The following is an 11,726-nucleotide window of genomic DNA, read 5'->3' on the forward strand; positions in this document are numbered from 1 at the left end:
GTATAGACGACAATTCTGTAAAACGGCTTAATAGAAAAAAACAAAAAAGAGAATTGAAAAAAGTCTTAACAGTCTACTAAAAAATAGAGATTATTGAAGAGAGGAAACTCTACTTATCATTTAAAGAGAAAATATCAGAAAAGATATGTAAATTATTATGTGTACTTTTTGTTCATTTGAAAATGTGTGCATACACTTTTTTTTTTTTTTTTTTGTTGTTCTTAACACATGTTATACATTCCTATTTTGTTTCTGGAAATGAAGATAAAAACAAAAATGGTGTGAAGGAAAAAAAAAAAAAAAAAAAAAAAAAAACCGAAAAATATAATGAATTATATATGTTAGTGAAACAAAATATAATGAATAAATACAATAAAAAAAAATAAAAGAAAAGAATAAATGGAAATTAAAAAAGCTTTAATTTGGCACATATATATATATATATATATATATATATATATATATATATGTACAATGAGAAGATGATAAAAATGAATTTATAAGGCAGTCATTTTTTTGTATTAATTAATTTTACAATAATAATTTTTTGAAAGATGAAAGGATCTGGAAAACTAAAGGAACAATAGAAGGGCAATAAAAAGTATTCTTGCAATGTATATATATATATATGTTGATCCATGCAGCTATTAATTGCAGTAATGAAAAAAAAGTTATAATGAAATGAAAAAAAATTAATTAAAATTAATAAAAAAACTTAATGAGTTAAGTCCCTATTTGGATATACAAACATTAAAAATTAATAAGAACAAAAAAGAAAAAATAATTTAGGCTATTTTCATTCCCATTTGTGGTTTAGACTGAGACGAGGCGTGGTGCTCTCCTGAAAAACGAAAAAATACGTACATATGTATGCAAATATATATATATATATATATAAACATTTATGTAGCTACTCAAAATGAAAAATAGAAAATTATTAACCTATGATAATTGCGAACCGCTTGTTCTTCCAATTGATGGTATCATCATTTGACCTCCATATTCTTTGGCCATTTTCAAATTCAAAGAAGGTGATTTTATCAAAAATATATTTCGGTAGTAAGGTTCTTTTTCTTATTTTATTTTTAATATCTAACATATTGTCATTCGGCTAAAAAGAAAAAATAAATACACATGTGTAAATGTGTGGGCATATTTGTTTTTAAAATGAATAAAGCCAAATGAGTTGAAAAATGAAAGTATCCCTACTTCTACGAGAACGTCAAAGCTATAACCAAAAACTTCTTTGGATGGAGTTTGATTAAAAACGTGAATTATCTGAAAAGAAAACGGAAAAACAAATGCGTTAATAAAAGGAAAATACAGCTATTTTAATGTGTTGAAAAAAAAAAAAAAAAAAAAAATATTGCATGCTCTAATCATAAAATTCTAAACACAATAAGGAGGGTTCATAACGAATTTTCGCGCACATATTTATATGTACGTATGTATGTACGTACATGTGAAGATAATAATAATAATAATTATAATAGTAATAATAACACTTGTGTGGGCAAAGCTACCTTTAGTTGGTCCATTTCTATCATATACTTTTGCTCATCGGTGAAGTCGGGTTCCATTCTTAAGGGGGTAACATAAACATTCTTGATATGATTTGTTTTTACGAAATCCATTTGTATTAACTGTTCATCATTATTTAAGTATTTAATTTTTGGTCCAAATGTAAATAATAATCTAAATTTTTGTTTTATATCTATTCCTCTTTTTTTTAAATAAGGATTGATTTCTAATTTTATTTTATCAATAAGATCTTGTACAGTTGTATAGTTATTTGAAATATATTCATTATTGACAATAGTACTACTTGAATTATCTGAATTGGACAATGAGTAATCACTATTTGACTCATCACTTCTATTATTATAATAATTACCGTATTTAATTTCGTTATCTACATTTTTTTTAAATTTGATATGACCACTATAAGCAGCTACAGACTGAACATGAGAATTGAATAAATGAACTATATAATGAAAATATTTAGGGGATTCTGCTGGATATAATCTAGTAAAATATTTATAATGAAATGGCAATAAGGACAAACAAAAAGTTTTTTGTTCTGTTAAAGAATTATGTTCTAAGGCCATAGCATGTTGTTTTATTAATGATTCGAAGGGCGTTTGACCGTAAGACGAATTATTATTATTATTACTATTATTTTTTTGATAATTATCATATTCTGGGTCCAAGTTACAAGTAAAAGAATCAATATTATATGGAGTAAAATTGACTGGGCTATTTAATGGGGGATATGGAAAAATTAATATATGTGTAGGATCTACATTCATTTTATAACATACATGTTTAAATATTTGTTTTGTTGGACATCGAATATCTATGTTTAAATCAATTTTATATAATTCTTTTTTTAAAAAAAGAAAATTAGAATCAATATAATTTAAACAACTTTTTTTCAAATCTTTTTTCAGTATAACACCTGCACAGTTCCTATATTTTCCTAATTGATAAATAGGGTCATATAACTTAAATCGAAATCTATTTACATAAATTTTTCTTTCAACAAAATCTAAATAGTCACATATGACATAAAAAGGTAAAATAGGTTCTTCCTTTTCTGGTAAACCCCCGCACTTTTTAATAATTTTCAACTTTTGATTCTTTTTTTTCTTCTTGTTTATTTGATTTGATAAAATATTCAACAACGTGTTGCTGCTGTTAATATTGTCATTGTTTACATCGTTACTGCCATAATCCTGCATATATGAATCGATATCATTCGTATTGTTCAAATTATTACTATTCGTTGGAGCATTATTCGTTGGCGCATTATTCGTTGGCGCATTATTCGCTGGAGTACTATTTGCTAGATCATTACTTTTCTCATTTATTACTATTCTTAATGGATTCATCTGTCTAACGCTGTTAGCTTCGTTACTTGCGTTATTATTACTACTGTTGACCGTGCAGTTAATAACGGTGTTCACATTCTCTGTATTTTCAATTCCAGCACTATTGTTCATAGTATCACGGTTGACACTATCCAAGACATTGTTTGGTCTATTATTACCATTACTATAATCATTACAATTATTATTGTTATTACTATTGTTGTTGTTACTATTATCATTAGCATTATTGTTATTACCACTATTTATGATGTCTTTAATTTTATGATAGGAATAAACACTATCACTTATTCTATCAACATCGACGTACATTTTACTAATAGAAGAATTTAAACATGCATTATGAGCAACACTATTCGCATTTATCTCTTCCATATGTGTCTGTTTCATTTCTCTAGTTTGATTATTTAATTTATTTCCTGATACATCAATAGTACCCATGTAATTATTTTTTAAAATAATGTCATCATCTCCTTCTCCATTTTCATGGGATCCCTTTTCATCATGCATATATAATAATGGTGGTTTATTATTTATAGAATCCTTTTCTAATTTAACAAGATTTCCTTTTTTATTATTATCTACAGCTGGTTGTGGTAGATACGTACAGTTGTTGCTCTCATAATTATTATTGCTATCATTGTTACTATTAACGTTATTTCGATTTATTCCTAATTTCACTGTGGTATTCATTTGTACTCCTTCGAAATCGTTTACACGTGAATACATATCTACTGCATGCTTATCCTTTACAAGTAACATACCAGGATATGCTTCTTCCTCATCTTCAGAGTTTAAATTAACTATATTTTTCTTATACTCGTGATGAGCATGCATTAATACATTAGGATTCGTAAATTCATTTTCCTTGTTTTGTTCAGGTAAAACTGCGTTTTTTTTTTTTTTTTTTTTCTTCTTTTTTTTTTTCTTTTTCTTTTTATGATCATATATTTCGTTAGCATATACCGATTCTAATGATTCTTCCGCATTATACAAGTAATAATCTGTGCTTTCTGATGTGTACGTTAGTTCAGAATTCGCTGAGGAACAAAAAGATATATCTGAGTAATTTTTTTCTATCAGATCGTTCGATATATTATTTTCGTTGGATGAATTTAAATTAATACACGAAATATGTTGGTTATTAAGTGTACACATATTTCCAAGTTCTGATGATTTTTCATTAAACATATTTTTCCTACTATTTAAATCATTTATATTTTCTGAATTGTAACTACAATTAAACAAATTAATTTGGTTTTCATTATTATCATTCATTTCATTTGCTTTACTTATATGAACATTCATATCACTAGATATATTTTTCGTATTTACTACATTTGTAAGTTTTACATTATCCCCACAGTTATTATATTTTTTTTTTTTCTTCCTTCTTTTCTTCTTTTTCTTTTCCTTTTCATTTCTTCGTTGCACTGTCCTATTTTCATCATCTGTCGATAAATCAGACGTAGCAGGGGAATAAAAAGGGTACTGATAGTCCCTACATATATTCATACAATCATTATTAAATATATTATTAGCACTCCTCTTTTTCTTTTTCATTATTCGTCTCTTATTATTAATAGCATGCTCTTTTACATCTCTTAATGAGTCTTTACTTAATAAGCTATATTCATATGTCATACCATTTTTTTGATAATCCGAGCTATGCCTTTTTAGGTATAAATATAGATTCATTACTTCTTGACTGTTTAAATTCTCTTTATTCATATTTAGAATATTACAATTTATATTATCATTATTGAAATTGTTTTCCTGCATATACGAATCACCCGTTTTTTCACAGTACTCATTGGATAAAGGTACAGTTGTGCTATTTTTATTATGTCTATTTTGTTCACTGCAATTGTTTTTACTAATCTTTAATAATACATTTTCAACATTCGATAAATAACTTAAATTCTTGTAATTTTGTTCTTCCGTATTGCTTAAGGTATGCGGGTCATTGCACCCATTCATGTTGTTACTTCTGTTTGCTCGAGTACAGGCGCTGCTTCGTATATCCCCTGATCCATTATAACCATTATTTTTGCTATTACTACTGTCCATATAGACATTATTGCTACTACTACCATCGATACCCCCATTATTATTGCTGTTGCTACTGATTCCGTTACAGTTGTCAGCATTTTCCTTTTCCTTAGACACGCGTTCACAAGAAGAGCTGTTGAAATAATTTTCCTCATTTTTCGTACTCTTCAGTATATCACTACTGTTAAGAAACATATTTTGAACTGAGTAATTCTGACTGCATATATCCTCTACTGCTGTGTTTTTTTGTGTATCATTAATACTTTTATTATTTACAAAGTAATTATCGTTTAGAATGTTAGTGGAAAGGGATGTATTCTTAAATTCGTCCGTATTCGAAAGGTCATTGTTCACATGCTTGCTTCCATCTGGGGGATTCACTATTGAACTATTCACATCTGCGGTATTTACGCCGTTCGCGCTGGTAGTACTGTTAACACCGCTTATTTTGTAGTATATCCCATTTCTATTATTAATAATAAAAGAACAGTTGTTATATATCTTTTCTATTAACTTAATTTTTTTATACAAAATTTTGCTCAACGTATCAGCATTAAAAAACAAATCATAGGAAGTTTGATTTTCTTCAGTTAAAAAGGAGTCTTCCTTCCTCGTGCCTAAACGTAGAATAAAATTTTTTTTTTTTTCTAAATTCATATTACTTAAAAAATTAAAAATTAGAATATCCCCTGGAACCATTTTATTATGTGCTAGAATTTTTTTGGATTTTATTAAGCTACATTTATTTTTACATTCAATAAAAATTTTAAAATTTAACGGATCATCTATATCAAAATATTCATTCTTTATATAATTTTTCAACAAGTCATAATTATACTTGGTAATATACCCTTTTTCCATTGCTTGTAATATTTTATTTATTACTCTCATTTCTAACTGTTTCGGTTTAAGATGCACATCACATAGAATCAAATCTAAACAAATTAAAGACGTATCTATAATTCTTTCCTCTGAGTATATATCAAAATATTTAAAAAAAAATAACACGTTTTTACTACTTTTTGAATTAGTGTTTGCAGATATGACTGTTTTTTTATTATGTGGAAGGTATAATATGTCTATGGTTGGAAATAAATCATTTGTTTCTTTGTTAGCTTTTTTTAGTAATTCATATAAATATAGTTTACTATTAGCCTTAATATCTAGAGGGAAATATCGGTACACATCATTTGTAGGTAGCAATACATAGAAACATTTTCTCTCTTTTATATAACAGTACGATGATGAGGATGACGAAGAAGAGGACGACGACGAGGATGAATCATCTCCTGAATTAGACGAAGATGATGATGAATAATAAGATGAGTTATTATTTGATGAAGAATAATCTCTTATTCGTGAATTATTCGTACTAGATTTTCTTTTCGCTTTTTTTAATTTTTTTCTTGTTATATATTTAATATAATTATCTACTGAGTTAATAGTGCAGCAAGATGGAATTGAAGAAATCGTTGATGATGAATCAACAGAAGAGCAGCTATTGTATTCACTGTAGTTATTATTTTCTATGTTGATCCTATTCTGTGATATTTTCAAATTATTGTTATTATTATACCTATATAGACCCATTTTATTCTCTTCTTTTACTGCATAATGGTCGTACTGCTTCTGATAATTTGAATCATCCTGCTTATTCACACATCTAACATTTCTACATGTATCCTCTTTAATACGATAGCTACTACCATCCTCGCGATATGTGCATGCACCATTTATGTTCACAGCTAGGTTATTATTAGAGCTATTACTATTGTTGTTTTCACTGCCTTTACCCAGTGTCTTCTTATCGTTGACGTCCTCCTCACTCTGGTCCTCTGACTGTTCTTTCTTTTCACATATATTTATACAAATGTTATTTGATCTGTTATTCGCTTTGGAGTTACTAGTATTATCATTGCTGCTGGAGTAAGTATAAATTTTTTTCTTTTTTTTTAAATTTTCTACATCATCAATATCTTCACCCTTGAAATGGGCAGAACACGTTATGTCCGTTTGTTCGTTGGGGGTATTCTTCTTTTTAACTATCCCCTTATCATTTATATTTCCGTGAAAACTGAGATTATTACAAGTGGGGGAAACATTCATGATTGCGAAGTTTTCCGTCTGCTGTAGTGTGCTCCTAAAGGATGGACTGTTATTGTTGTGGCTGCTGATACTGTTGATAACGCCACTTCTACTGTTAATGTTGCTAATATTTCCCTTATTACAGAAATCTGTAGGGGTTCCCCGAGTAGCGGTGTGTGTATCCATTTGACTAGGTGCTTGATTAAGTGTGTTACCACCTTCTTGTTCCTGTGTCAAAGTTTTCTGCTTTTTGTTTGATTTTTTAAGTATCCTAGAGTTGTACTTCTTGTTCTTTCTGAGATAAATTTTCTTGATGATCTTAAGAATTTTATAAAAAGCATCAACAACAGTTTTGCTTCTATCAAATTTAATATTGAATAAGGAAGAAATACCATTTGGAGGTAAATCATTAAAAGATTTGAACACATAACAGTATTTGTCAAAAACTCTTATTTTAACATACTGTAAAATTTCTTGTTTTAATTTGGATCTTTTTTTATTAATAATTTCTTCTAATTTACATCTCTTAACAACTTGAGGATTAACAATAGCTGGATCACATTCTTTTATCAGTTTAGGAATAAGCGATTTTTTAACATAAACAAGCATGTATGCACTATAGTTTTTCATTCTTTGTTTTATCTTATCTGATATATCAAAATCGTATAATTCTTCATCTGTATTGATATCATAACCACCAAAATTGTCATTAATAACTGAATATTCACTAACTCTAAAAATTTTATCATCATCACATTTGAGCCAAAAATTTTCATTATGTTTGTAACTAAATGAATAGTAATGTCCACTATTCATATTCCCTTGATGAACTGAGACAGCTTGTAAGACATACTGACTACCACTTTCACAATATTTTGATAAATCCAGCTCTTTATAAAATTCAAAACGATTATTTAATTTAACTGTTTCCATTCTCTGTAAATCAAATGTAAATCGTTTTAATAAAAATATACAGATATTTGGAAAACTTAAAAAGCGCATACCTTTTTTTGCTTTTTGTTTTCCAAATCCATCTGTTTCGTATATATTATCTCCCTCTAACACTTCTGCTTCTATTGCTTTATCTAAAGATTCATATATGTTATTACATCCTTGTACATCTAACTGTATATCTTCATAACTTTCCTTTCGTACACTCTTATAATCAATATCCAAACATTCTATATATGTTTCTACTTCACCCTCGAACATTTTCTTTACTGAACCCTCCACAACAGTACCCTTCATTTGTTCCTCCACTTTATCTAGGAGCAATTTTAACAATTCGTGCGTGTCTTGTTGTGTAAACACATCACTTGCATCCCAACCAAAGGATCTTATCAATTCCTTACATGAAACTGCCTCATTCAATGAATGTAACTTATAAAATAAATTTTGCAATGCTAGAGATGTCGGTAATATATTCTTCTTTTCATTTTCTTCCTCTAATAATATGTTCTTGTAATCTATTTCCTTTGATTTTTCATACTTCGTTTTCTTTTTATTTTTATAATAATAAGAAGATGAAGACGAGGAGCAAGACACATATGATGATGTCCCAGATGAAGTTATAGAAAAATCAGAAAATTCACTGTCTGAATAGGTATCGTCATAGCTATTATTTATAACCGATTCTCCATGTACGTCTTCTTCATCTGCATCCTCTTCATCTGCGTCCTCGTCACTTCCGTTTCTTTCACCTCCATCTTCTTCCTCCTCAACCCCATCCTCCTGTTCCTCCTCGCCATCATCATCATCGTCATCATCTCCTTCCTCTTCTTTTTCTTCCTCCTCGTCTTCGTCATCGTCGTTTTCTCTCTTCGATTTTGAAATCTTCACAGATGTTGAAATTTTATTTCTAGCATTCGTACTTCTAACAACACTCGAATTATTATTTGATGAAAACTTTTTCCTTTTCGACAAATTCGACATATTGGACAAATTGTCCGAGGAGGATACCTGTGAAATAGCAATCTCTTCATTTTCCATATCATTATATTTTCCATCATTTGCATATTTGAAAATTTTTTTTTTTTTTTTTAAATTCTTCTTCGCTTCATGAATCATACTTTTTTTTTTTTTTTTTTATCATTTTTCTTTATTTCGTTATTATTAAACTCTTTATTTGTTTGCATCGAATTTCCAAAGTGTGATTCTTTATTATTTCCACTAAGAACATTGTTCTGCATTCCCCCTGTATCGACTGAAGGATCTGAAGAGGACAGATGGGCATAAGCATGTTTTTTATTATTTTTTATTTCATATTCCTGATTACCAATATTCCCATTACTTGAAAAATGATTACTTCCATTCTTTCTAACATTTGATATATTGTTACTGTCAGTTTTTTCAATATTTGTTAAGATACTCTGACAGCATACCCCTTGTTCATCATTACCCCCTTGAGAATTTAATATATAACTTGCTCCATATATATTCGGCATCTTGATGGTTTTTATGTTTTCCATTTTGATCATTTGAGTATTTGCTAAATTGTTAAGTGACGGATCGTCTCCACTTGACTGAGCTAAAATGGTGTTTACATTGTTCACATTGCTATTCACATTACTGTTCACGTTATTACTATTTTTACCATTATGATTACCGTTACTGCTACCATTGTTGGTGCCACTGTCGTTTCGCTGGTTGGGCGAATGCTCGTCCATTTCAGTTTTAAATTCTATGCCGGAATCGTTTTTCATTCGAACATTTGAACAATCCTTGTTGTGCATATTAGCATCATTGGGATTGTAAGGAACTATTTTGAAAGAGGCGTCTCTTCTTGATTCATTCGAATCTGAATTTTTGACATCCTTTAATTTTTTTTTCTTTTTCCTATTCCTACTTTTTTTCCTTGTATTTTTGCTATTTTCTCTTTTCAGAGCTAACTTATTATTATTATTATTACTATTATTATTACTATAATTATTTTTATTATTTTTTTTTTTTTTTCTAATTTATTTTTAAAAAACTCTAACGTCTTCTTGCCTATAATATTCTCAATATTAAAGATCATCATACACACAGCTTTTCGAAATATATTTATATGATATAAAAGCTGTAACAAAGCATTCATGTAACACGTAGCTCCATGATTTTTTAATCCAACAAAACCAGTCCTGAGTTTACTATTGTAATTTATATCTCTACTATTTTTATATGATTCTGAACCAAATGGGTATACCCCGGCTCTTAAAATAACTTGACCATGTTCATTTATAAAACCTGGTTCTCTTAACTTTTCAAAGGGTACAAAATTATGCCAACCCCTATCCGTATTTAAATGAGAAAAATTAAAATTGTCTATTTTATAAAAAGATTTTCTATAATCCGCTAAATTAATTAATATAATGTAGTATTGTACATTACTAAAACCCCAATCAGATACCCAGTCTTCTTTTTGTAATGCTTCAATAAATGACGAAGCAACTGGATATACATAATTATTTGATCTTGACTTTGCAATAAATAATATACGAAAAATAAAATTTGGGCAAACTTTCCATTCTGAATATACTTCTTCGTTGCTTCTAATTTTATCAAAAAAATTATCTACTACTAATTCTATTTCATTTTCTGTAACTGCTCTTAAATTTTTATGACAATATGGACCATCAAAATTTACATTTTTGCTAAGTTCAAATTTATTTTCTACTCTCTCCCTTGGATTATAACCATTATTATTACTATTATTCTCATCATAACTATCATCTACATATATTTCATCAATTTTGCATGAGTTCATACTCTGCTCGTGAAACCGGTTAAAGTTATTGTAGTTGTTATAGTTATTATAGTTACTATAATTATTGTAATTGTTCAATGGGTCGTTATTCGTGTTTCCGTTGCAGCTATCTGATGAGTTGCTTCTTCTAACTCTCGTATAATTTTCCTCCTCATCGTCATTGTTATTAAACATTTTTTTTTTTTTTTTTGGGAATTACTGCTCTTCTTAAATACGATAACTTCACATGTATTTGTTTTCTTCTGTTAAGGGGTACAAATCATACACGCTTTTCCAAGGATATCACTTCTGTTGATATGTATTTATGTTTACTTGCTCTTATATACCTTATCAAATATACCTTAAGTCATAAGTTAAATGACTCGTTAACTGAAGCGTTAACTAACGAACTGCTAAACACATTAAGAGGTAGTGCGTTGAACGTACTTCTTTTACGTGGATATAAGGAAAAAAAGATTACTAGAAAATAAGGACACATATATAAATGCATATATATATGTATATATATATACACACATACACATATGTTACTTCTTTTAAAACAAAGGTACGATTTTTGAAGAGAATTTACGCACACAGTTTATCAGTTCTCATAAATAATAATGTATATATCACTTTACGGAAACATGTATTTTACGCCGCAAAAAAAAGGGGAAAAAAAAAAAAAAAAAAGAAATAGTAAAAATTAAAAAATGAACAATAAAAAACGAAAAATAATAAATTAACAATAAAAAATGAAAAATAAATAATAAAAAATGAAAAATAAAAAAAGAACAATAAAAAAAAAAAACAATAAAAAGGTTAATTCTTAATGTATCATATATTTTCAAAGTGTCACTTTTTCTACACTTTTCAACTTCCTGTCTTTATACTAATATTCTACTTTACACTATTTATAAGTATGTCTATTTTGGATTAATTACGTTTATATAGTACGTGTACAAATAAACAAATAT

General features: G+C 28.1%; 1 protein-coding gene across 1 annotated transcript; it reads right to left on the reverse strand.

Annotated features, from left to right (window-relative positions):
• Positions 1–785: 785 nt before the first annotated feature.
• Positions 786–10,944, reverse strand: PmUG01_02021100 (ubiquitin carboxyl-terminal hydrolase, putative; the record flags this gene model as incomplete). Its single annotated transcript, XM_029008688.1, is given in 6 exon segments — positions 786–841; positions 943–1,111; positions 1,210–1,278; positions 1,524–9,092; positions 9,107–9,967; positions 9,982–10,944. The coding sequence occupies 6 exon segments, from the start codon at positions 10,942–10,944 to the stop codon at positions 786–788; spliced, it is 9,687 nt and encodes a 3,228-aa protein (XP_028860223.1).
• Positions 10,945–11,726: the final 782 nt, after the last annotated feature.

Source organism: Plasmodium malariae, assembly GCF_900090045.1.
Source record: "Plasmodium malariae genome assembly, chromosome: 2".
In the NCBI taxonomy this organism is placed as follows: Eukaryota; Apicomplexa; class Aconoidasida; order Haemosporida; family Plasmodiidae; genus Plasmodium; species Plasmodium malariae.